The sequence below is a fragment of the Thamnophis elegans genome, chromosome Z (genome assembly GCF_009769535.1).
Source record: "Thamnophis elegans isolate rThaEle1 chromosome Z, rThaEle1.pri, whole genome shotgun sequence".
In the NCBI taxonomy this organism is placed as follows: domain Eukaryota; kingdom Metazoa; phylum Chordata; class Lepidosauria; order Squamata; family Colubridae; genus Thamnophis; species Thamnophis elegans.
In genome coordinates, this window is record NC_045558.1 from 124,334,972 (window position 1) to 124,361,175 (window position 26,204).

Consider the following 26,204-nt stretch of genomic DNA (forward strand, 5'->3'; position numbering starts at 1 on the left):
TGGATGAGAATCCTCAAGAGGAAAACAACTCAAGCAGCTTGGGAATTTTGAAAAATGAGATTACAAAAGCTCAAGTCTAGCACAAAACCAATGAAGAAGAAAAATAACAGTGGCATTCCTCTGGTCCACTAATTTTGTCACTTTATCAAAGAATGCAATAAGATTAGTCTGGCATGATCTGTTTTTGACAAACCCATGTTGGCTTTTGGCTATTTGTTTACTTCTAGTTGTTCGCTAATTCATTGCTTGATTATCTTTTCCAGAATCTTTCTTGGCATTGAGGTCAGGCTGGTAGGTCTGTAGTTTCCTGGATCTATTTCCCCCCCTTTTTTGAAGATGGGAACTAAATCAGCTCTTTTCCAGTGGATCAGAGGAATGCCATTGATGTAGTTTACTTGGACTTCACTAAGGCATTTGATAAGGTAGACCATAACCTACTACTAGGTAAAGTAGAAGACTGTGGGTTGGACAGCATCACCACCAGATGGATTTGTAACTGGCTGACCAACCGCACTCAACGTGTAGTCCTCAATGGAACTGCATCTACATGGAGGAAAGTATGCAGTGGAGTACCCCAAGGCTCTGTTTTAGGCCCAGTACTCTTCGACATCTTCATCAATTATTTGGATGAGGGAATAAATGGGGAACTCATCAAATTTGCAGATGTCACCAAGCTGGCAAGAATAGCCAACACTCCAGAAGACAGGCTTAAGATACAGAAGGATCTTGACAAACTTGAACATTGGGCACTATCTAATAAAATGAAATTCAATGGTGAAAAGAGTAAGGTTCTACATTTAGGCAAGAAAAAAGAAATGCACAGGTACAGTATAGGTGATACCTTCCTCAATAGTAGTAACTGTGAGAAGGATCTTGCAGTCCTAGTGGACAACCATTTAAATATGAGCCAGGAGTGTGCAGCAGCTGCCAAAAAAGCCAACACAGTTCTATGCTACATAAACAGAGGGATAGAATCAAGATCACGTGAAGTGTTAATACCACTTTATAATGCCTTGGTAAGGCCACACTTGGAATACTGCATTCAGTTTTGGTTGCCATGATGTAGAAAAGATGTGGAGACTCTAGAAAGAGTGCAGAGAAAAGCAACAAAGATGATTAGGGAACTGGAGACTAAAACATATGAAGAACAGTTGCAGGAACTGGGTATGTCTAGTTTAATGAAAAGAAGGACTAGGGGAGACATGATAGGAGTGTTCCAATATCTCAGGGGTTGCCACAAAGAAGAGGGAGTTAAACTATTATCCAAGGCACCTGAGGGCAGAACAAGAAGCAATAGGTGGAAACTAATCAAGGAGAGAAACAACTTAGAACTGAGGAGAAATTTCCTGACAATTAATCAGTGGAACAGCTTGCCTCTAGAAGTTGTGAATGCCCCAACATTGGAAGTCTTTAAGAAGATGTCGGATAGCCATTTCTTTGGAATGGTATAGGGTTTCTGCCTAGGCAGGGGGTTGGACTAGAAGACCTCCAAGGTTAATTCCAAATCTGCTATTGTATTGCATTAAAAGCTGCATTTAAAACATTATAAATCCAAAAAGCTTTTTGGTTCTCGTCTCACAAAAAGTCTCCTAAACAGGGTGCTTCCAGCTTAACATATTTTCAGTGTAAATATGTTACACATATTTTGCACTTTTTGCTTTTAAAATGTGGGTCTAAGCTGTAGGAAGAAACGGGACAGGATAGAAAAGGAAACAGGAGGGATTCATTAGCAGCTAGTGGATGAAACCTAACTTCAGTCAGACAGACACCAGAGAGGTCCGTCTACAACTCATTTTCCCGAACAACTTCATTGTTCTGACCGAGGCTTCCAAACAGCCTGAACCAAATTCCTTATCCCGACAAATTTACTGGGGATTCAGCTCATTCATATCCAGCAGTCTTTCGGGGGAGGATTTACCTTATCTGGCTTGGAGAGCTGCCAGGCCGATATCTTCAAAAGCTGGCTAGGAATCTTGGAGACTCAAGAAACAATTAAGCGAACTAATTATTTCTTGAAAGCTCACTCCCCTTTCACTCCTCTTTTATTTCCTCTGGGAGGGGCCATTCAGGTCCACCTGTGGTCTTACTCCCAAGTCGACCCCAGTTCTTTAGTATTGCCTTCATCTAGAAACTCTGCGCATGCACACACTGGGAACAGGCTCCAGCTGTGCCTCACTGATGTCTGACTCTGAATGCAGCTGATAACTGGCATGCGGTTTTGGCTCCATCTCTGCCTCTGACACAGAGTCCTCATCAGAGCCTTCCCCAGACTCCAGGACTGGCCCATGTTCCTCCCCAACCTCCTCACTGTCCGAATCTGCTGCCAGCTCTGCTGGCTGGTGGAGGGCCACAACATTCATGCAGAAAAGGTCTTGGATGACTCAGTTTCTGAGCCGCACCGTCTCAGGGAAAGTTAGTTGTGTGTGGGAATGTTCAACAAAGAAATGGCTGCATGCAGAAATCTAACATATGAAGTGGGAAATCAATCAACATTCTAGCTTTTTTGACACGATGTGGATTATTTGCTTTGCGAAGCACATCTCTGCCTTTACTTAACAGCTCTCAGCAGATGTGAAAGATGCAGCAAAAGCTAAGGTTTAAACCACATCAGTCCGCAGACAAGAACTACATGGAAAAACTAATTTCGTCAAGAAAACTAGTTTGAAACTCTTTTGAGCAAATTAACTTTCCACGAACTTTAAAAGCTTTTTAAAAATAAAAACACTGAGAAATGTACACAAACTCTAGAACTGGGATCCTGAAGATAGTTTAAGGCTGAAATGTGCATTCTTTTTCCTTTTCATTTAAGCTATGGTAGAGCTGGAGGCAAAACGTGTGCTCTGTTGCTCTTCTATTCCAATCCGAGGCTTCAGGAATACTTAGCCAAGGCAGATCAAATCTGGACTGCATTTTTCTTCATCCTCAACAGGATGAGGAACTTGGGCCCTTTAAGACGAGAGAGTCTATGACAATCGCCACGGCCAGCCCACCATGGCCAACTCGCCAACTAACCGCAGGACAACTCGCCATGGCCAATTTTCTGTGGGGCAAGTTACACTAATATCAAAGAAATAGTGGAATAGAATTATTAAAAGAAACAACGCCAAAGAAAAAACGGAATGCAAATGACAAAAAATTAAATTATTTTTAAATTGTTTTAAATAATTAAATTGAATTGTTCCACAGTGAGTTGTCCCGTGGCAAGTTGGCCGTGTCGAATGGCCCCAAAGTGAGTTGGTCGTGGCGTGTTGACTGTGGCAAGTTGGCTGTGGTGAATTGTCCCCGTTTCCGAAGACGAGACGCCCCAACTAGTAAGCTTCACCAAGTTGACTGATCTGAAGAGATGTGGTGGCGCAGTAGTTAGAAGGCAGTATTGCAAGCTAATTCTGCCGAATGCCAGCAGTTCGATCCTGACCGGCTCAAGATTGACTCAGCCTTTCGTCCTTTCGAGGTTGGTAAAAGGAGGACTCAGATTGTTGGGGGCAATGTGCTGACTCTGTAAACCGCTCAGAAAAGGCTTTAAAAGAGCTATGAAGCGGTATATAAGTCTAAGTGCTATTGCTATGCAGGAGTTGAAGAGGCAGACATGGAATTCCATGCCACAGGTCACCATCGGCCTTGGCTGCCCTGAGTCTCTCGCTTACCGCTGTGCACTGCCTCTGCAGGCAGGACTGCTTCATGCGTCCAGGACCCCCAAACTTCTTCATGTCCTTACAGAAATGGCACTCCCCACACTCTGATCGCAGGCACGCTTTACACTTCCGGCACCGCGTCCGCCGCCGGCGAGCTCCAGCCCCTGCCCCTTTGCTGGACGACATTGGCTATGTCCCGCTTCAGCTACTCTCTGGGCTGCAAGGAAGAAAGGCAAGAGAGGCAAACCAGGCTAGTAAATATGGCGCTCCAGATTGGCAAGATGATACGGACAATGAAGATTTGAGGTGAGAGTGAGAAGGACATACAATACAAAGGAATCAAGACTCTCATATAACTGTGGTCCCTGACTTACAACAGTTCATTTAATGACCGTCCAAAGTTATGACAGCACTGAAAAAAGTGACTTATGACCATTTTTCACACTTATGAACATGGCAGCATCTCCTCGGTCATGCGATCAAAGTCACTGAGGTGCTTGGCAACTGATTCATATTTATGACGGTTGCAGTGTCCTGGGGACACGTGATCACCTTTTATGACGTTATGACAAGTAAAGTCAATGGCAAAGCGAGATCCACTTAATAATCATATTAGTAACTTAACAATTGCAGTGATTCACTTAACAACTGCGGCAAGGAATGTTGTAAAATAGAGCAAAATTCACTTAACATCTGTTTTGCTTAGCAACAGAAATGTTGGGCTCAATTAGGGTCGTATGTTGAAGACTACCTGTATTAGGGAGAAAAAGAAAACACATTGCAAGGAGAAAAATGTCCTGCAATCAAAGTCATACGTGATCAGCCATCAACAACATTTGGGGAAAAAAGTCAAAATTAATCAGAGCAAAACGAATTTGAGTTAAAAATTATTGTATCACTTTTTGATTTAAAAGAATGGTTTAAAATCAGTAGAATAGGTAGTTCTCAATGTACGACCATGATTGAGCCCAAAATTTATGTTGTTAAGTGAGAATTCGTTGTGAGTTTTGCCCTATTTTACGACATTTCTTGCCAGAATTATTAAATGAATCACTGCAGTTGACAAGTTAATACCCTAATTGTTAAGTGAATCTGGCTTCCCCATTGACTCTGCTTGTCAGAAGGTTGGAAAACGGGGCCACATGACCCCAGGACGCTGTGACTGTCATAAATATGCAGAGAAGAGCAACAAAGATAATTAGGGGACTGGAGACTAAAACATGTAAAGAACGGTTGCAGGAACTGGGTATGTCTAGTTTAATAGAAAGAAGGACTAGGGGAGACATGATAGCAGTGTTCCAATATCTCAGGGGTTGCCACAAAGAAGAGGGAGTCAAACTATTCTCCAAGGCACCTGAGGGTAGAACAAGAAGCAATGGGTGGAAACTAATCAAGGAGAGAAGCAACTTAGAACTGAAGAGAAATTTCCTGACAGTTAGAACAATTAATCAGTGGAACAACTTGCCCCCAGAAGTTGTGAATGCCCCAACACTGGAGGCTTTTAAGCAGAGATCGGACAACCATTTGTCTGAAACGGTACAGGGTTTCCTGCCTAGGCAGGGGGGTGGACTAGAAGACCTTCAAGGTCCCTCCCAACTCTGCTATTGTATATATTGTATGTAATATGAACAGTTGCCGAGCATCTGAATTTTGATCATGTGACCATGGGGATGCTGCAAAGGTTATACCAATGAAGAACAGTCACAAGTCACTTTTTTCAGTGCTGTTGTAACTTTGAATGGTCACCAAATGAACTATTGTAAGTCGAGGACTACCTGTACATTCCCACACAAAATAGGCGAGATGATGTTAAGTAGCACACTGATCCAAGGAAAGAGGTCCTATGAAAAAAAGAAAGTCAAATCTAGGGGCATAGAGTTGGATGATAGGATTTAATTCTAGCAGGGCCATTCAACAGAATTTTCATGGGTCATTCTCAAGTTTTCAGTTGATCAGAGGACCTGTGTACTGCATGAGTCAAAAAGAGGGCCATGAAAATATCTACAGACCCCTCACATCCTGGACATAAACTGCTCAACTCCTGTCCTCAAAACTACGCTACAGAGCACTGCACACTAGAACTACTAGACACAAGAAGAGTTTTTTCCTAAACGCCATCACTCTGCTAAACAAATAATGCCCTCACCACTGTCAAATCATTCACTAAGGCTGCAATACTATTACTATTAGTCTTCTCATCGTTCCTATCACCCATCTCCCCCCACTTATGACTGCAGGGCTGTAACTTGGTGCTTGTATCCTTGCGATTTATAGAATTGTTTCCCAATATGATTTGATTGCTTATTTGTACCCTATGACTATCATTAAGTGTTCTACCTTATGATTCTTGACGAATGTATCTTTTCTTTTATGTATACTGAGAGCATTTGCACCAAAGACAAATTCCTTGCATGTCCAATCATACTTGACCAATAAAGAATTCTATTCTATTCCATATTTTCTATTCTATTCTACTCTATATAATTTCCAAGAGTCATTCTCAAGTTTTCAGTTGACCATAGATCATGAGTGGTCTATTGTCTCTGTGAACGCTGAAGATTATGCAAAGAGCTCAAAAGCAGGAACTCCTGGAAAGCTAACTGGAATTTCTCTGCTACCTCAACCTTGGAAAAGTTGGGACAATGTTCCTCAAACTTGGCACCTTGAAAACATCTAGCTAGGGAATTCTGGAAGTTGGAGGTTCACCTGTCTAAAAGTTGCCAAGTTTGAGAAATACTGGTTTATGAGCTAGTTAGGTGAAAACTTCTGCCTCTTTAAAGAACTCTGGCACTGCCTAATAGTTGTTTAAAAGAACATGGATTTAATCCACTGTTCTTCAACCCTTGGCAATTTTAAGATGTGTGGAGGTCAACTCCAAGAATTCCCCAGTCTGAAGGTCATACATCTTTAAGTTGCCAAGTTTGAAAAACACCGGATTAATCGAAGAGCAGAATAGGCTGCTTTTTACATTGCTACATACTACAGTGCTTATTCAGCTCTGCAACAGGAGAAAATTATCCAAATTCACTGGAAGAAGCTCTCAACATGCACAGAGAAACATTTTTCCTCTCAAGAATAACATCAGCATTTTGCGTATGGCTTGTTTTTTTTATTTTGCTCCTCAAAAAAGTATTTGGGGCTCAGGGATAAGCCATTTTGATAAAAACAGGGGGGAAAAGAGTATTTATAGCCTCCCTAATATATTTTTTTCTACTAGGGTACAGCTAAAATCAGAGGCAAATCTTAACCACATCAGGATGGTTACAAAAATTGCAAAAGTAAAAATACAGGTATTTAAAGTCCGAAGATCAACATATCAGGGAAACTGCCATTGTTCAGGTGAGGTGAATAAAATTCAACCGTGTTTTTCCAGGTATACAGGTAGTCCTCAACTTATGACTTCAATTGAGCCCAAAATTTCTGTGGTTAAGCAAGACAGTGAAGTGAATTTTCTATGACCTTTCTTGCCACAGTTGTTAAGTTGATCCCTGCAGTTGTTAAATTATGAACGCGGTTGTTAAGTGAATCTGGTTTCCCCCATTGACTATGCTTGTCAGAAGGTCGCAAAAGCTGATTGCATGGCCCATGAACACTGCAACCGTCACTAACATGAACCAGTCTTAAGGGGCATATGATACCAGCAACCATTCGTATTTGGTTCTAACAGCCCCTTTGGCACAGCATCCTGAGTTCCATTGGAGGCAAAATATTTGGTGTACTATATTACCTGAACAATGAATATAATATAGAGCTACTGTGATTAGCAGCAGCTGATCACAAACTAATTCCTGCCACTTTTATTAAGTGTATTATGAAAATAACGTACAGGTAATCCTTGATTTATGACCACAATTGAGCCCAAATTTTATGTTGTTAAGTGAAACATTTCTTAAGTGAGTTTTGCCCCATTTTTGATGACTTTTCTCGCCACATTTCTTTAGTGAATCATTGCAGTTGTTAAATGACTAACACCGTTGTTAAGTGAATCTGGTTTCCCCTTTAACTTGGCTTGTCAGAAGGTCGCAAAACGGGATCACATGACCCTCCCGGGACACTGCAACTGTCATAAATATGAGTCAGTGGCCAAGCCTGTAAATTTTGATCATGTGACCATGGGGGATGCTGCAGCAGTCATTTCCCTGAAAATAAGACCTCCCCGGATAATAAGCCCAATCGGGCTTTTGAGCGCATGTGCTAAAACAAGCCCTCCCCCAAAATATTGCAACACAGCAGCAGCCATGAGGTGATGCTGCTCGCTGCCTCCTGCACCTCAAAAAATAATAAGATCTCCCTGAAAATAAGGCCAGGCGCTTATTTCGGAGGTCAAAAGAAAATAAGACCCCATCTTATTTTTAGGGAAACACGGTAGTTGTGAAAAATGGTCATAGGTCACTTTTTTCAAAGCCATTGCAACTTCAGTGAAGAGTCACTAAAGGAACTGTCATAAGTCAAGGACTACCTGTATACGAAGAGAGGAAAAAAAGAAAAGCCTTTAAAAAAATGAGGCAGGCACAGTAAAAGGGAGAAAACAATACGCAGTTATAAAAATGGCAGCACCTCATTGTGAATTAGAGGACCGAAGTGCCACACCTCCAGATTGTGGAAGACTGATATAAGAACAGCTTTCTGGGAAGGATCCTGAGATGGCTAGAGAGTTGGATCTGGTTTCAACATTTATGGCAGCCATAAGGGATTTAGGAGATAGGTGCAGTCACACCGTCCCATAACCCTATACACAAAGCAGTTAATGCCACCATTCCTCATCTTGTTAGAGAGTTCAGAGAGATATGGATTACAAACAATTATAATAGTGCTGTAGGTGGTTAAAAAGAAATTGGACTTTAAGACTCTTTGAGGGAGATGGGCAGCTCAGAAATATGATAATAAATAGATAGATAGATAGATAGATAGATAGATAGATAGATAGATAGATAGATAGATAGATAGATAGATAGATAGATAGATAGATCGATCTATCTAATCATGTTTCCCCAAAAATAAGACCAGGTATTTTTTTTGCTCCAAAGGATACATTAGGGTTTATTTTCTAGTTAGGTCTTATTTAGGGGGAAAATACAGTACTAATTGCGTCCGTCTGGCTGATGATCTTAATTGGGGCTTATTTTAGGGGGTAGGGCTTATATTACGAGCATCTTGAAAAATCATGCTAGGTTTTATTTTGCGGTTGGGTCTTATTTTCAGGGAAACAGGGTAGATAGACACAATGCGATCGATCTATTACAGGGGTGTCAAACTCATGTTGTCACGGTGTCATCACGTAGTGCATCGTAGCTTTCCCTCCCCTTCATTAAACCGGGCGTGGGAGTGGCCAGTGCGCGATGCATCCAGCCTGCGAGTTTGACACCCCTGATCTATTATGTTAAATCAAATGATAGGGCTCTTTTACATTTCTGTCTTCTCTTCTCACCAATGCATAGAAAGTCACCATGGTTTACATTTATTCTCACATTGTTTTCATAAAAGAAGCCAAAAAGAAAATAAGCTAATTTTTCCCAAGACACAACAAACAGGAAGGAGATAAAAGAGGAGACAAGAATCTATAAGTTAAATAAAAAGAGCTGCTGTCTGTATTGCTTTAGAATGGTTTAGAGCAGTGTTTCTCAACCTTGGCAACTTGAAGATGTCCGGACTTCAACTCCCAGAATTCGCTGGCTGGGGAATTCTGGGAGTTGAAGTCCGGACATCTTCAAGTTGCCAAGGTTGAGAAACACTGGTTTAGAGATATGCAGATTGTTTTGATGTCATTATCTAAAAGAGGATTCTTTCAGAAAAAAAAATCCTTGACAGCAATTATTTCAATCTTGAAAGCCAAGATATAGAAAATCAATAAAAAAAAATTGTTGTGCAAATTGGCAAGAGTATGTGATGTCACCAAAATCCCCAGAGCCTAGTTTTTTTTTTTAAAAAGCCTCTAATTTGGCCTAACCATGAAACACAAATCAAAATCAGAACCAAAGCTGAGATTTATTCTAGCTCACCCAGCAAGGTTGAATGTGTGGGCTTCAACTCTCAGAATTCCCCAGTCAGCATGCTGGGAATTGAAGTCCACATATCTTAACGTATCTGATATTGAAAAACATTGGTCCAGACTGATTCCAAAGACATAGGAGTTCTTGAGTTCTACTTTCAGAAGAATAAAGTGCAACTGAAAAGGTGAAAGTGGAATTTGAGAAAAGTGTCAGGACTGGCAAGGACAACAATGGAAGGGGGGGGAAAACCAAGTGCAAATTTTGCAGCTCAATCCTCAGTTACACCCCCTGTAGACCTGTCAGCCAGAAAATATATGAATTATAGAATCCGAAGGTAAGATGTCTAGAAGGCAAAAACGTTCCCTTTTTTAAAAAAATGGCAGTCTAATAGAAAAGCAATATATTTCTCAGGCCTTTTTTCTGTTGTCCAGAAAGATAAGAGAAGGATGGAATAATGGAAAAACAGAAATTCAGAAGAAAGCATTGTTATCAACTGCAACTCCTACGAAGGACATGCTTACATACAAAAACATATAAAAAGCATTAAAGATTAGCAGCTCAGGTTATGATTTTTTTAAAAATCCTATTTTTTCACACAAATAACCAACATCGTTTAAGTCTTATCACTGCCAATCAATGCTATGAGGGGGACAGAAGAATACAGAATGGCAGAGGTCAGGACAAAATTATTTCAGATTTTGAGCGAGAGGGAGAGAGGGGGGGGGGAGGGAGGGAGGGAGGGTCCGAGAGAGAGAGAGGGAAGGAGGGAAATACAGTTGCCATTTTCAAATCTCAAGCTGCTTTTTGGTTTCTATTTAAAAAGGAAACCATGCAATGTGACCCTTAAAATTTATTTTTTATTTAGCATACGGCAGGGCCCTTAAAGACATTTGACTATGACAGGAGAGGAGAGAAGGGACACAGCAAAAGAATTAACTATACTGGGGACTCATCTCATCTGGGGGTCAGAAATGAAACAAACTAATTCCAGACTGAAAGGGAAAATAGTGAACTACTAAAATAAAATGCAAATATTGTGAAGAGGAGGCGCCTTCATAAACATGCCCGGGATCTGCATGCTCAGTTTATCAGTATTCCAACAGAGCTGGGAAAAACCTACTGATTTCTTGGAAGAAAGGAAGAGAAACAGACTCAATGATATCTACAACGAATAAATAGCTTTCCATTTCTAAACCCACCCCCCCACCCTCCAAAAAAATTTAAGTGTGTTATTCTGAGGATTAACCCAGGAAACAGCAAGAGGTAGGTAGAAGGGACGTAAAAGAGAATCAATGATGAATGACTATCTCTCTCCTGCTTGAGCAACCCATATATATATATGTGTGTGTGTGTATGTACACACACACACACATTAAATACACACACATTCTGTTGATGGAACATTTTGTCTCTTGTCATCATTTTCAGCCCACCTCTACCTCTTTCTCCCAAGCATTTTAAGAGCAGGCAAAAAGACTGAAAGGGAAAACAAACGTATGTATAAGGGAACTTGGCTCAGATACCTCATCACGCCCCAGCCTGGCTTCAGAGCTGACAGGCCCGGTCTTGGCAAGGGTTCCCACACACCTCAACCTGGCCTTCCATGATGCCGGTTGCTGGGTTCCCCCTCAATTCTCTCCGCCAGCTGCAACCTGCTTGACACATCTTTTTTTCTGCTTTCCCTCCCTTCGGAAAGCCTTTTAAGTCAAGGTGTTTGGCGGCGGCGATCCTCCTCGGCTCAATCCTTCAGGATCACGCCGCTTCCTGATGGACATAACCGGAGCCATCCTCTACAGAGGGGCCCCTGAAATCGGTGTGAAACGGCACCTCCCCTCTCTTCCCTTCCTCCCCCCCCCCCCAGTTAAAACATGAGAAATACACAGAGGCAAGAGCGTTTTACGGCTGGTAATTCCTTCCCCTGGAAATCATAGAGGAGAAACTTTGGTTCCACGTTTGCCCCCGCGTACCCCAAAGCCACACTGCTCATCCCCTCTCCTTGCTCTCTCCCAGCTCGGGTCTACCTAGAGGTGACCAGATCCCTTGGAAAAAACACCTGGCAAAATGATACAGCCTAATCTTGATTTCTTTATTTTTCCTTTCACGGAAGAACAACAAAAATCCAAACACACACCAGCCCAAGGTGACAGAACAGAAGCTGGAGAGAGAAGAATATCCAAGAAAACAAAAACAACAAAGGAGATTAAAATGAATAAGAAAAGGGGGAAAACACAATAGTAGATCAGGCACAGTGGTTGGGTGGGGGGGAGAGAGGAAGGAGAGGCAACAGAAGCTCTAGATCAGCAAAAAATATTTGTGCAACCAGCCTGATAGCTTAACATCCCTCCCTGATTTCTGCATCTGAGTTGTTGTGATGCTTTTCTCACATGCTGTGTGTATTCCCCACAATCTACCCATGCACAAATCTGTATTTTGGGAAGTGGGTTCAGAAAGCATGGGAAAACCTGCTCAAAACATAGCTCCATAGGGTTGGAAGGAGAAGGGCTGATTAATTTGGAATTGGGAAGATTAAGGTGGGGGGGGAGGGGAAAGGAGAAAGAATGTGTCCCTAAAAAAAAAGAAAAAGGTTTTATTCCTGGGGGGGGACGGGGACATTATTTGGCAAAGCCAAAAAGGGTAAAGGGGAGGGAGAGGAGGAAAGGAGACAGAGGAAGGATACAGACTTACCTTTGGGAAGCACATCTAGGCACCAAAGACTCTTCCCCATCCATCAGCAGCCTCCAAAAGAGAAAAGATGCAGCCCATCTTAGAATTGTTACACACACAACCCAGGCAGACACTGGCAAAAAAAAGGTGCCAGAGGATGGGAGGAGAATGGAGGCGGGGAGCTCACCCCCCCCCTCACGCCCTTCTCCTAAAATCCCAAGGAAAGGCTTAGGAAGTAAGGTAGGGAAGATGGGTTACTCACCTGCTGTGTGGCCATGGGGTGGATGGCGATTCTAATGCTAGATTTGTTGTCATGGTGGGAAGTGAGGGGTGGGGGAGAGAGAAGGCAGAGAGAGAGAGAGAGAGAGGAGATCCAGCCAGTTGCTGAAGGATCTGTGTTTGCGTGCGGCTCCGAGTCACCCCCCCTCCAACAAAAAATGAGGAGTGGGGTGGAAAAAGGGGAAGAGGGGCGGGCCAATCTCCCCAAAGAGGCTATTACAAATTCATAGCAGCGGTGCCCCCCCTACACACACACACACACACACACACACTCACACAAACACCTCTCTCCCCCTCTCCAGTTCTATCCACTATTTCCTGCTTTGCCCTTGGGAGAAAACAAGGGAATGATATGTGAGAAGAGTTCTCCCCCCACCCTACCTCTCCCCACCGTGCAGTAATCAGAGAGGGAGCTCACACGCTGTGCCATACACACACATACACACACACACACACCTATTGGGGAGGGGGGGGACACCTCCTGCACCCCTAATTTGGGATTAGATCCTTGGCATTCCCTAGGCGGGTGCAACCCCCCCTCTAGCCCTCCTGGCTCCCTCTTGACTCCTCCTCCTCTTCTGCCCACCACTGAGATTTTCCTCAGTTGCCTGAACACCCACCCTCCCCTTTTCAAATGCAGGCAAGACCACTCCCCTCGCTCTCGCTGGAGGTGGAAGAAGAGGAGGAGGAGGAGGAGGAGGAGGAGGGGGCTCTGCCCTTTCTGGCTTCTCCCTCCAACTACATCTCCCTTCACTTTGCAGCAGGAAGGGGAGGAGGGGAGTCTGGAGCTGCACCCCCTCCCCAATGATCAGCTCACAGCCCCTTCCCTCCTTTTGAATTAAGGGCTCATCTAGGGCATGGGTGGTCCGCCTCCCCACCCTCCACTCAGAAAGAGTCCCCCCTCCCAACCCGGCACCCTCTCCAAAGCAATGCCAAGGGGGGTATATTTTGAGGAGGGGGTCTGTTCCCCCTGCGGGATTGGGGCTCTCCCCCTCCCCTCCCCTCCTAAGAGAGAGAGAGAGAGAGGCTGGTGCCCCCCACCCCTTCCTCTGCTCCTTCCCTCAAGGGGGCTCTGCGCTGCCCGGCTGTCCCTCCTCCCACATAAGGGTTTTTTTTAAACCCACCCACCCCCCTTGAGGTTGGCAAATGGGGGAGTGGGCTTCAGACCCCGCCACAACTCCTCCAAGAGGAGAGAGCGAGGCTCCACGGTCCTGGCGGGGCCCCCTCCTCCCGTCTCTCTCATTCTCTCCTCCTCTTTCGCATTCACTCACTCATTCGCGCATACTGATGCACACATCTTCGCGCACACACACAGACACACAAAACCATCATGGCGTCCCCAGGAAGCCCAAAAGGGAAACACTCGCCGCGCGCGGGCTGATGGGAACGGTAGTTTTTTCCCACCCGGCTTGACACATCCGGCTCTATAAGCGATGGGGAGAAAAAGGGACTACGGTTAATATGGCAGGTAAAGGTTCCGCGCAAGGCAGTATGGGGTGTGTGGTTTTATTTTCCCGGCTCTACGCCTTTGAGTGCTTTAAGTTGCCACGGCCAAATGAGGTGTTTTGGACTACAGCCGGGATGGCGGGCGGCTGCTGGAACCACACTGCTTCATGGGAAGGGTAGTTTTGCTTTAACCACCATATCGTATTGCGCCTTGCTTTTAAAGCGAAGTATTTGGACTCCATTGTAAGATGGCCACTAAGCATCATGGGAATGTAGTTCTCTCTTCACGGCCCATTCTTTCATATCTTTATACTATTGGAGAGCATCTGGACTACAATTAATATGGTGGGAGAGGGAGGAAATTCAGCCGAATGGAATTGTGGGAAGTGGATTTAGCGTTTTCAAGACTGGCCAGATCCTCACTTTCAATTATTATAATTCAAAATTAATAATTAACTGTGGCTTATATTAACAATGTACACCCTGCCCACACCAATCCACATGTGTAAGAACCGCCCTTTCTGTTTTGGTCTTGGGTATGTCTGAGCATGTGCAGGGCTTTTTTTCCCATTACGAAGGGGAAGATATTTGGATTTTTTTCTTAAAGAGGAAAGGACTTGCAAATAAAAATGGATCAGTTGTCAAAGTGAATTCAGAAAAATAAAAGTCTAGGGAAAAATAATGGTTTTTAATACCGTTACATGTTTTATAATAGAAAACGCAGTTCCAACTTGCTAAAAACTCAAATTTATAATGGCCATTTTAATTTGGACTAAGTAATTAATCCATTTAAAATCCATTTGGACTAGATGACCTATAAGGTCCCTTTCAACTCCGTTAATCTGTTTTTAAAAATCATCAAATGGTATTCCAGCAGCTTTAAACAAGATACAATGCAATTCATGAGCAATATTTCAAGCGCTGAGATAAACTTTTCTGTTATGAATGGATATTCTATTTTCAACTGAATAGCAACATATCCAGAGGTAAAACCTGAATCTGGCAATATAAGTTTACCTGTGGCTTGACTATGCATTAATGCATTAATTTATTCCAAAAAACCCAGGTTTATCCGTGCAGTTTATCTGTGGATCCAAGCAGTGTGTGGCCTTTTGCAATTGACTGATGGAAATTTCGTCCATGCAATTTTTTAAAGTGCCATCCAAGATTTTTTTGCATGGCACCCATTGCGATAATCACTCTGAAACTACCACATCCTATTTATTCCATACTGTAATCTTTCAATTTCAATTTCCAGGTCTTCATATTTTGTGATCTTCTACAATTCTTTATCTTTGATGTAACATCAATTGTCCACGCCTTCTTTTCAAACAATTGTATCTGATGTGTTTATGATTATTACCTAACCTGCTCACCCATGTAAATCTCTAATACTTTGAATTTTCTCCCTTGAATCTCATGGAAATAATAAACCCTAACTAAATGTTGCCTCCTAGTGGTCAAACGGTGACTTCTAATGTGATAATGTACTCTTAAGTTTGAAAGAGCTTTTTCCAACCAAGTTGCAAGATTGAATCCCCCGTTTTGAATGTGAAACTGATCTGTTTTGACTTTAAAACACTTTTGGACTGTCGAGACCCCATTAAGGACAAAGCACTCAAGGACATCTTGCATGCCACTAATGCCCTCTTTCAATATTGGCTGGTTTTGTGGCCTTTCAGTATTTCTGTGTCTGTTCTTGCCATCTAAGATGCAGTCTGAAATGTTTTTGGTACTGATCTTGGTTGTTCATTTGCAGACATTTTATTAGCCAACTAGGGCACATTATCACTGTTATCAGCCACAAGCCTCACACTCGCATTGATTATGTTATTTCGTTGGGTAATGAAATGTTTGCAGTGAACAAACAAGCTCAGATAGCACCAGGAATTATACAGTTCCTCTGAGCTATAAATATTCTACTGATAAATGTTTTTAGAAGATGCCTCCTTGTGATCAGGAAAGTGGATAAATCAATCGCAACAGGGAGAAAAAGATCAGGAGTCTGAAAGCATCTTTTCCAATAAACACATTTTATTAAAAGGCATAGGTTGAGTGCACTAAAACCTCTGTCCATTAATCAAACGTCAGAAAAGGTACTATTCCCACCAGAGGCTAACATAACTATCTTCTTTCATTGTCTAGAATAATGAACACTGGGAGTTGAACTCCACACATCTTACAGTTGCCAAGGTTGGGAAACAGTAGCTTATGTGGATACCTTGGCCACATGAACCCCTCTGGCACTTTAAGAAACCGGTCCTTATGAAAAAAAGAAGAAAAAAGAAAAGACAATCCTTCAGACAGACCAGTGATGGCTAAACCTTTTGGTGCCGAGTGCTGAAAGCGTGCGTGCACACCCATAATGCAATGCATGTGCATCCCCCCAGTTTCTCCCCCATGTGTGCATGCACCCCCCACGTGTGCCATGCCCCCATGCATGTGCGCCTGACCCTCTACACATGCGCCCTGCCCCAAGCATGTGCATGACCCATCTGTGTGCGCTTTGCCACTTAGCATGTGCATATGACCCACCCATGTGCCCCACCCACTGCACATGCACGCATGACCCCCGTGCATATATGTGCACCCTCGCATGCACTCCACCCCTCACGTATGCGCACGCAGCTCCCACATGCACGCCTCCTCCCATGCATGCTGGGCAGAGACATGAAAACCAGCTGATCAGTGGGAGGTGCGCATGCATGCACAGTAGTGCTGAGCTGGGGGGAACGGCTCGCGTGCTTGCAGAGAGGGTTCTATGTACCACCTGTGACATGTGTGCCATAGGTTTGCCACCATGGAGATAGACATACTGATAACTTCCGAAACTGTCAAAAAGCCCAGGAGAATTGGTACCTTTGAAGATTGATTACCAAATTTTGAAACCTGGGTATTATTAATGGCACAGATTTCTAATTCAATTGATCATTACTAATCTCCCTTCTCCCTTGCTGCATTCATATAGTTGGTAAACAGCTATGTTGTCTTAATCTTCCAGGGCCTCATCAGATAATCCTGAGCAAGGTATTTCTTGGTCAGGTAAGAAAGATTCAAAGCATACTAAAATTGAAAGTTCTCAGGTGATCCGTTCATTAAACGACAAAGAGGGTCTTGCTTGGAGCAGCCCACAGCTCTATGCAATAGTAGTAGAAACAGCTATGCTTCTGCCTTACTGACAGCCATATCTACATCCTGCTCCAGAGTAACCAATAGGCCTGGAAGATAAAAAAAGGCAGAGGCTGTTGCTGACATGTGTCTTGATTTCCCATAATGCCCTGGATCTGGTACAGTACTATACTACATTAGTACTACAGAAGTATTATAATACTCCTGCAGCATTGTGAGAAATCGATGGTTTACTACTGCATCCACATGGAGTAAGGCTGGTAAATATTAATCTTTCTGGAAACCTGTCAGACATGACTCTGGAAAATAAAGTAGTTCTGACCATCAGTGTTACAGTTACAGACACTGTTTTCTACATAGTGGGTCATATCTCAATTGAGAATGTTAAGCTGAGATTGGAAAACTGCTGACGTGTTGTTCAAATTTTCACTCAGCCATGAAATCTAAGGAGTATTTGGACTAGTCATTTTGTCTTAGCCTGAGCACTCCAGGAAAAAATAATAATAATCCACAATTCTCTATACACTAATTAATTTAACTTGCTTGCTATAAGTCTAACCTAACTAACTTGCTCCCTAACCACTTATTGCTACCTAAAGGTCTATCTTTAAGGAAGCAATTGGAGAGAATATGCCTTTAATTATTGTGAAAAACCAAGTAAGAAGGAAACAAGGATATATGTATTCGGAACATTTTTGACAAAGGAAAACAGTTTTTTTTTTAAATAGGCATGATGCTTCTGCAGAAAGGACATTACTTTAAAAATAGTTCTCCACAAAGACATGGGCTTGGCTGGACAAATGCTATGATGAAGATCTTCAAATGTAAAGCTAAAGAGAGATCAAGATAATTTTTTTACCAGCCTGATGCCCTCTGTACGTGCACCATCATCTAAACCAGTTGATAAGTCTTCCAAAGGAATAGTGGAAAATGTTCTCTATCATGAATGGAACTGAAGGACCCTCGCTGCTGATGGCTGATTTAGGCCAGTGCCTCTCAACCATGGCAAGTTTAAGATGTTATTACTTTAAATAATGGCTGGCTGAGGAATTCTGGGAGTTGAAGTCCACATAACTTAAAGTTGGCAAGGTTGAGAAACACTGATCTATGGCAGGGGTCACCAACCTTTCGGACCTCAGGGACCACTAAATTCATAATTTTAAATCCCATGGACCACTAATATGATTTTTTAAAAAAAGATAAATACTGTAGTATTTAGTGCAATATAAAAATACAAATAATTTATCTGCAGGTCACCAAAAAATTTTGACCAGTTGGTGACTGCTGCTCTATGGGATTCCTGGAAACTTGAGTTCAACTCAAAGGAAAACTTACTTTTAAGTTACAGCCTTTTACTAGGAATGAATAGCCCGAGTCAAAAAGAGGGCTGTGAAAATATCTACCGACTCCTCACATCCTGGGATAAATTGTTTCAACTTCTGTCCGAAAAATGCCGTTATAGAGCATTGCACCCAGAACAGTTTTTCTCCCGCATGCCATCACTCTGCTAAACAACTAATTCCCACAACACTGTCAAATTATTTACTAAGACACTATTACTATTCTTCTTCTCATCCCTCCTAATCCTATCTCCTTTTCTACTTATGACTAGAACCTTGTTGCTTGTATCTTTACGATTTATATTGTGTTAATTAGTTTCCTGGTACAATTTTGATTACTTATTTAGTATCCTATTACTATCACTAAGTGTTGTATCTTATGATAGATTGTTGAATGTATTTATGATGACTATGATCATGATTTATCATTTATATCTTTTATATACACTGAGAGCTTATGCCCCAAAGACAAATTCCTTGTTTGTCCAATCACACTTGGCCAATAAAGAATTCTATTCTATGAATAGCAATTAAGTAAGTGTCATAGGCAGGGTACCAACCAAGCACAAACCTTTTCAGGCACACCACATACAGTAGCTTCAAATTAAGATTTGGGGGCACGCAACACCCACACACACCCCAATATATATATATATATACTAATGTGGAAGTGCAAGGCTTTCTCACCTTCATTCAGGTTCACATGCGACATTAAGGCAAAGTGTTGTTTTGGTTGAGCAGGTTGTGTGAACCCTGGCTCAAGTGTTGTTCCAAAGCCACATAGGATGCATCTATAACTGCAAGAGTCCAAATCCTCAATGAAACAGATTCTTCCCAAAGCTGGAATGAGCACTGTGGAAATTCTGCAAGCAGGATTTGATAACAGAATTGGGAGGGACATTGGAAGTCTTCTAGTCCAACCCCCTGCTCAAAAGGACACCCTTAAACCTTATATTCTCTCTCTCATCTCTTTCTCTCTCTCATCTCTCTCCCTCCCTGCCCCCCTCTCTCTCGCATTCTTTTCTCGCAAAATCTGGGGCTGTAATGCATCCCCCGCTGTCAGGGATCCTGTCTGACCCAAACCATCAGATGCAAAAAAGCCACTCTGGGTCAGAAGGAAGAGTTAAAATAATAGAGCTGGAGTCTCCTCCACTTCCTAGACAGAAAGAAGGAAGCCGACGAAGCTTGGAGGGACATTGAATTGGGATGGGAACTTCCTGTCAAAGGGAGTGAAGGGGGGGGGGTAATTTGGAATGTGCGCATGCGCAAATGGGCACATAGAAGGCAGTGAGGCTTACGTGCCTTTCCAGTAGCTGAGGGGTGGGGAGTTGAGAAAGGGGGAGGGTCTCTGAGAGCCCCACCTCCCCAGAGCCCCCTGCCCAAGAAAAAAGCGGGCTGGGTGGACAGAAGACCTGGATTCCAGCCACCCACCCAGCATTGCAAAGAAAGATTTTTTTTATGCGTGAGTATTGTTGGCTTTTTCTAGCAAAACTGCCCTGCAGAAGCTGGGTTGGATAGAGTTTGGGCATCAGCTGGAAAATTGGGGTGGGTGAATGAGTGGCATCTGGGAAGGTAGGTTGCAAATGGGGAGATATCTCCCTTCCCCCTCTCCCTCCCCTCCCCCTCTTTCCCCTTTCTCTCTCTTCTCCCTCCTCTTTTTTCCTACCCCACTCCTTTCCTCTCCCTCTTTAAGAAGACACTGGATATTCGCTTGTCTGAAATGGTATACTTACGACCACAATTCTGCCCTGGATTTATGTTGCTAAGGGAGAAATGGGGAATAAAACATATGAAGAACGGTTGCAGGAACTTGGTATGTATATCTATTCTGATAAAAAGAAGGACTGGGGGGGAGACATGATAGCAGTGTTCCAATATCTCAGGGGCTGCCACAAAGAAGAGGGAGTCAAGCTATTCTCCAAAGCACCTGTAGGCAGGAGAAGAAGCAATGGGTGGAAACTAATCAAGGAGAGAAGCAACTTAGAACTGAGGAGAAATTTCCTGACAGTTAAAAATTAGTCACTAGAACAACTTTCCTCCAGAAGTTGTGAATGCTCCAACACTGGAAGTCTTTAAGAAGAGATTGGATAATTATTTGTTTGAAGTGGTATAGGGTTTCCTACCAAAGCAGGGTTGGATTAGAACGCCTCCAAGCTCCCTTCCAACTCTGTTGTTCTATTTCTATTCTGTTCTATTCTATTCTAAATTTGTCCATTCATTCCATTTTGTGACTTGCCACAGTTAAGTGAATTCAGGGCAGTTGTGAAATTAGTAACATAGTTGTTCAGTGAACCTGGCTCCCCCGTTCACTTTGCTCGTCAGAAAGTCGCGAGTGAGGATCGTGTGCCAACCCCCTCCTGGGATGCTGCGATGAACTTGTTGCCAAACATGAGAATTTTGATCCCGTGGCCACGAGGATGCCGCAACAGTCGTAAGTGTGAAAAATGACCGCAAGGCAAATTTTTCAGTGCCGTTGTAACTTTGAGCAGTTACTAAATGAACTGTTGCAAGTTGAGTACATATTCAATCCCAGCTCACTTTCAAGGTTTGTTGAAAGGATGAAGTAAAAGAAGGAATCCCTGATGAAAGTAAAATAAGAAATAAAATATAAACTTTTAATGAAGCGGAAAGTAGAAAGTTTGCTCTAAATTCAACTTTGAGAATGGAAGCAAATTTTCTATGCTGGTCAGAGGTGGCTTGACTTCATACCTTTTATGAAGCTTGGAGGTAAACCTTGATAACGGAGGATTTTGAATTTGGTGTCTGTAGTCTTTATCTTCCACTCTTGCCACTATTGTTACCCCGGGTTGGATGATGGTCCATCCATTCCCGCTTCTCAGAGATGCCCAGTAGAGATACTTGTGGAGAGGAAAAATCAATGGAACAGGGAGATGAACAGATTTCACAGCCTATTTTTTTCTCTGCCTTGGACAGGATTTCCTGGAGGAAGAGCCAGCATGATTTCTTTGGTGGAGGAAAGGGAAGAACTACAGGCTGTGAATGAAAACCTTGGCCAAGAACCAGAAGAAAAGGAAATCAGGCAAGATGCCCACACAGGTGAGGGGACAGCAAAACTCTGAAATGAATGGACGGAGGGATGATATCTACAGGACGTGCTATTCAATGCAGTAGCAATAGCAATAGCACCTAGACTTATATGGGACGCGGTGACTCAGTGGCTAAGATGCTAAGCTTGTCGATCAGAAAGGTCAGCATTCGGTGGTTCGAATCCCTAGTGCCGTGTAACGGATTGAGCTCCTGTTACTTGTCCCAGTTTCTGTCAACCTAGCAATTCGAAAGCACATAAAAATGCAAATAGAAAAATAGTGACCACCTTTGGTGGGAAGGTAACAGCGTTCCGTGTGCCTTTGGTGTTTAGTCATGCCAGCCACATGACCACGGATAGCACTGGCTCTTTGGCTTTGAAACGGAGATGAGCACTGCCCCCTAGAGTCGGGAACAACTAGCACATATGTGCAAGGGTAACCTCTACCTTTATATACCTCTTCACTGTGCTGTACAGCCCTCTCTAAGTGGTTTAGAAGTCAGCATATTGGCCCCAATAATTTGGCTCCTCATTTTACTGACTTTGGAAGGATGGAAGGCTGAGTCAACCTTGAGCCTGGTGAGATTTGAACTGCAGGCAACCGGCAGTCAGCAGAAGTAGCCTGCAGTACTGCACTCTAACCATTGCACCACCACAGCTCATAGTAGGAACGTAAAATGGAGTTCAAGACATTTATTGAATCATTTGTTTATAGGTTGTCAAGTTTAGAGCCCATCCATCTCTCTCTCTCAGTAACTGAAAATATAAACATTTCATTAAAAAAAAACCTACATATTCATATTTATTCCTTTATAATCTTTATAATCTTTTTGCTAGAGGGTGGAATGACAATGGAGAATGAAGACTGGGAAGAAGAAAAGGAGGAGGAGGAGGAAGAGGAAGGATCTCCAGTTGTCCATGAAGGCCAGGACCTCAAGGTCCCCCCTCAAGTCCTGGCCTGGGAGGAGGCGTGTGAGGCTCTACAAAGCAGGAGAATCCAGAATGGGGACAGGAAAGCCAGATCCAAAAGGGAAAAAACCTCCAGAGGGAGATGTTCTTGGGGTAACCAACACTGTCGCCCTGGCTACCGCTGTGCGGGTACCGCCTCCCCCCGATTCTTTGACTGCCCCGATTGCGGGAAGCGGTTTACTCTGAGTTCTCACCTAATCCGGCACCAGCGGGTGCACACGGGGGAGAGACCGTTCGGGTGCCAATCCTGCACCAAGAGCTTTTCTCAGCGGTCGGACTTGGTGCGCCACGAGCGCACACATGCCGGGATCAAGCTGTACCGCTGCAGCCAGTGTGACAAATCCTTCTCAGAAAGTTCCCACCTCATTCGCCACCAGATGATCCATTCCGGGGAGAAACCTTTTAAGTGCAACGTGTGCGGCAAGCGTTATGGGGACAGCTCCTACCTCACGGTGCACCAGCGAGCTCACACGGGGGCTCGGCCTTACCGCTGCGTTCGCTGTGGTAAGAGCTTCGGCCGATCCTCGACTCTCATCCGTCATCAACAGGTCCATGGGGACTCAGCGCCTTTCCCTGGGGACAAACCTCGTCCCCGAGGCATTTGGACACCATTCGCCTGCCTACCGGGCGATGAGGACACAGAGCCACTTCTCTCCCCTCAGAGGAGGCTCACGTCACCGACGCCATCCCTTGCGTCGTCTGTGCTGTCCCTGGCGCCCCCTCCCCAGATGGACCCCCGTTCCATGAGGATTATGGGATGGCAATGGGGGATAGAATAAAAAGAAAGCTGGTCGAAGGGCAGAGAATCGAAATGGAGTTGAGCCTTTTGGAAGAGGAAGATTGGATGGATAGCGGAGAACACCTTGGTTGCTAGGGTTACCTAAGGGGGTCCAATGTGAAATAACTCCTTGTGAGAACTGATGGACTACGTCAAAAAGGCTGATGGAGGGTAGAAGCAGCTTCTTGGCTGAGAAGTATTTTGTAGTTGAGAATGACGAGAGTTAAATAACTGGTGGGTTTTTTTTGCTTATTAAAGATAATTCAATATTGGGGATTATCAGAAGGGCCCCATAGGACATCCCAAAGGTGCTTTTTTTTAGGAGGCAACTGGGATTTCTTGTTTATTTTTTCTTTCTGAAGACGTTTCTCTTCTCATCCAAAAACCTTCTTCAGCTCTGAGAGGATGCTGGGGAACGGAAGGATTTACACTCTGCATCCTTTTCCTTCAACGATCCTCTAAAAGGAGGTAGATGTCCTGCAGTCTGCAAGGAATATAAATCCTTCCATTCCCCACTATCCAGTCAGAGATGAAGTAGCTCCTTGGATGGGAAGCAAAACCTCTTCAAAAAAGAAGGAAAAAACCCCAAGAAAGTCCAGTTGCCTCCTGAAAAAAGCATCTTTGGGACAACCATGACCTGGATGACTGAGAATCTCCGCGGAGTTTTAGCACGACAGGATTGCACTCCAAAGCAAAAAAGATCGATTGTCTCAGTTACAAAATTTGAGTCCCCTGATTTTGGCTGGGGTAAATTAGCCGCCAGGAGAAGGGTGTGTTGATTGCCAAGGTGGGCGGGGTGGGTGGGTGGTAATTTGGTTTTTGAAGTGACATTGAAAACGAAGAATGTTGTTGACCCGTCAGTTACACGGAGGAGAGTTGCATCCTGTGGCCAGAATAGGGTCGTTTTGTTCAGCTGGTAGATGAGAAAAGAATGTTGCCTTGGTATCCAGTTAACTAGAACAGTGGAGATTTCAAAACAACAACAAAAAAACCCCTTTTTGGGTTGTGGAAAGAGGAGGATTAAAAAAAAACAAAAAACTTGGCCATGTCATTGTACTTGGTGGGTTGCCATGGCGATAGAAGAACATGAAATGGGTGGATGGCTAAACGAGTGGAAATCAAGGGGACTGGATGATTGCCTTTATTTGGCTGCTTCATCAAAGGTGGGAGGACAAGTGACTGAGATGAAATGTTCAGAAATTATCTGGTGGTGCTTACAGAAACGTCAGCATATGCTTACATAAGACTTGATGTTTGCTGATTTGGACTTCAAATGCATCTTCTGCTTTATTATACCAGTTTATTATACCCATCTCCCCCAAGCTGGTGCCTTCCGGGTGCATAGGACTAGAACTCACATCACTCTAGGCCAGCCTAGGAGATGCCCTCTCTATGGGCATGTGAGCCGTCGCCTCAGCTCAGCTCCGTCGCGCATGCGTGCGCGCGCCCCCGCCAGCCAGCTGATTTTTGGGTCTCTGCCGCACATGGGGAGGAGGGCAGAGCATCTGCAGGAGACATGTGCGCATGGGTGGCGGGGGACCGTGTGGGGGTGTGTGGTGAGCCCCCTCAGCTGTTTTTGGTGCCAAGAGGCTGCAGGGAGGCTTACTAGGCCCAAAACAAGGTGGGGTGTGTGAGCGGTGTGCCCTCCATCACGGCTCCTTTTTGCTCCCAGGAGGCTGCAGGGAGGCCTACTAGGCCCAAAACGGGGCACGGGGGGGTTCGCACACGGGGGTGGGGTAGGATGGCACAGGGGGGGAGGATCAGGCGCACATACGCAGGGGGCAGGCCGCACGGGAGGTGGCATTATGCATGTATTTTCAGCACATGACGACAAAAAGATTAGTCGTCACTGGCCTAGGCGTTGCTGAGTTGCCCGAATAAAATGGAAAGTTGGGGGGAAGCCATGCTGCACAATTGTGAGGCGAGCTAAACTTGCGTCGCCGTCTTTGACTGTCCTTCTGGAGTGGGTTAGGCTCCCTGTGAGAAGGGAGTGGATCATCGATCATCCCTGGTGTTGCCTACATTTTTTGGAGGTGGGACTTCAGGGGGAGGGATTTTTCTTGACTGCAGAGTCCTTGGTGCTCTCTGAGCTTGGTTATTTGCTTGCAGATGTTTTCGTTACGCAAATAGACAACACCATTGTCTCTGTCAGCCAACTTGAGAGACCGCCTGCTGCCAATTACCTCCCACAGACCCATTAGATCTCACAGGGTTGGCCTCCTCCGGGTGCCATCTACCAGCCAATGCCACCTGCCTTCAGTATCTGTTCTTATCAGTTTAATATCTGATATGTCCTCTATTTGAGGACTACATATTAAATGGATTTTTGGAACTGGGAGATGGAATAGGGGCTTGTGGGGGCAATATGCTGACTCTGTAAACCGCTTAGAGAGGGCTGAAAGCCCTATGAAGCGGTATATAAGTCTAACTGCTATTGCTATTGCCTTCTCTGTGGCAGCTCCGGCCCTCTGGAATGAACTCCCCGCAGGGATTCGGACCCCCACCTCTCTCCAGGCCTTCCGAAAAGCCGTCAAAACCTGGCTTTGCCGGCAGGCCTGGGGGTGATGAGTTCCCTCCCCTCTCGACATGTATGGTTGTGCGACTGTTGTTTACTTTTATTATTTGTATTTTGTTTTTTATGTTCCCCTTTTTCCCCCTTGAATTGTTCGCCGTCCTGAGTCCTCCCGGAGAAGGGCGGCGTACAAATAATAAAATTCTATTCTACTCTATTCTAAGCGGCGCATGTTACTCTATTAGAACTTTTATTGACTTCGTCCTGGAAATGCCCAGGATTGCATGGAGGAAGACTTTCTGCCCTGCCCTGCAGGATTTCAACGTTGTGTGATCATACTGTTTGTGCAGAGTTGCGTAGAGCTACAGAGAGGGTGAGTAGGGCAACATTGTACAGGTAGTCCTCGACTTGCGACCACC

The 26,204-nt window shown here is 44.1% G+C and overlaps 2 protein-coding genes and 1 pseudogene across 5 annotated transcripts in view; 2 read left to right on the forward strand and 1 right to left on the reverse strand.

Annotated features, from left to right (window-relative positions):
- FBXL19 (F-box and leucine rich repeat protein 19) overlaps positions 1 to 13,900 on the reverse strand; it is a 44,506-nt gene extending 30,606 nt beyond the window's left edge. Inside the window, exons 1-3 of one of the 2 annotated variants that reach the window (XM_032236958.1) lie at positions 12,549 to 13,900; positions 12,308 to 12,358; positions 3,645 to 3,849 (exon numbers count right to left, since the gene is read on the reverse strand). In XM_032236958.1, coding sequence (XP_032092849.1) covers positions 3,645 to 3,818 — 174 coding nt within the window. In that variant the 5' untranslated portion in view covers positions 3,819 to 3,849; positions 12,308 to 12,358; positions 12,549 to 13,900. Of the gene's footprint in view, positions 1 to 3,644; positions 3,850 to 11,145; positions 11,369 to 12,307; positions 12,359 to 12,548 lie in introns of those variants that run through there. The other variant, XM_032236959.1, reaches the window with a different exon arrangement.
- A 5,858-nt stretch (positions 13,901 to 19,758) lies between these two features.
- Positions 19,759 to 23,819, forward strand: LOC116520476 (zinc finger protein 22-like). Of its 3 annotated transcripts, XM_032234701.1 has the most exons (4): positions 19,759 to 19,942; positions 20,803 to 20,911; positions 21,415 to 21,537; positions 22,364 to 23,819. In XM_032234701.1, the coding sequence occupies exons 2-4, from the start codon at positions 20,851 to 20,853 to the stop codon at positions 23,272 to 23,274; spliced, it is 1,095 nt and encodes a 364-aa protein (XP_032090592.1). In that variant the 5' UTR covers positions 19,759 to 19,942; positions 20,803 to 20,850; the 3' UTR covers positions 23,275 to 23,819. The 3 variants fall into 3 exon arrangements, with proteins under 3 accessions (XP_032090592.1, XP_032090593.1, XP_032090591.1); XM_032234702.1 differs by lacking the exon at positions 20,803 to 20,911; XM_032234700.1 differs by lacking the exon at positions 19,759 to 19,942 and having other exon boundaries at positions 20,696 to 20,911.
- Positions 23,820 to 25,519: 1,700 nt separating this feature from the next.
- LOC116523131 lies at positions 25,520 to 25,698 on the forward strand (annotated as a pseudogene).
- Positions 25,699 to 26,204: the final 506 nt, after the last annotated feature.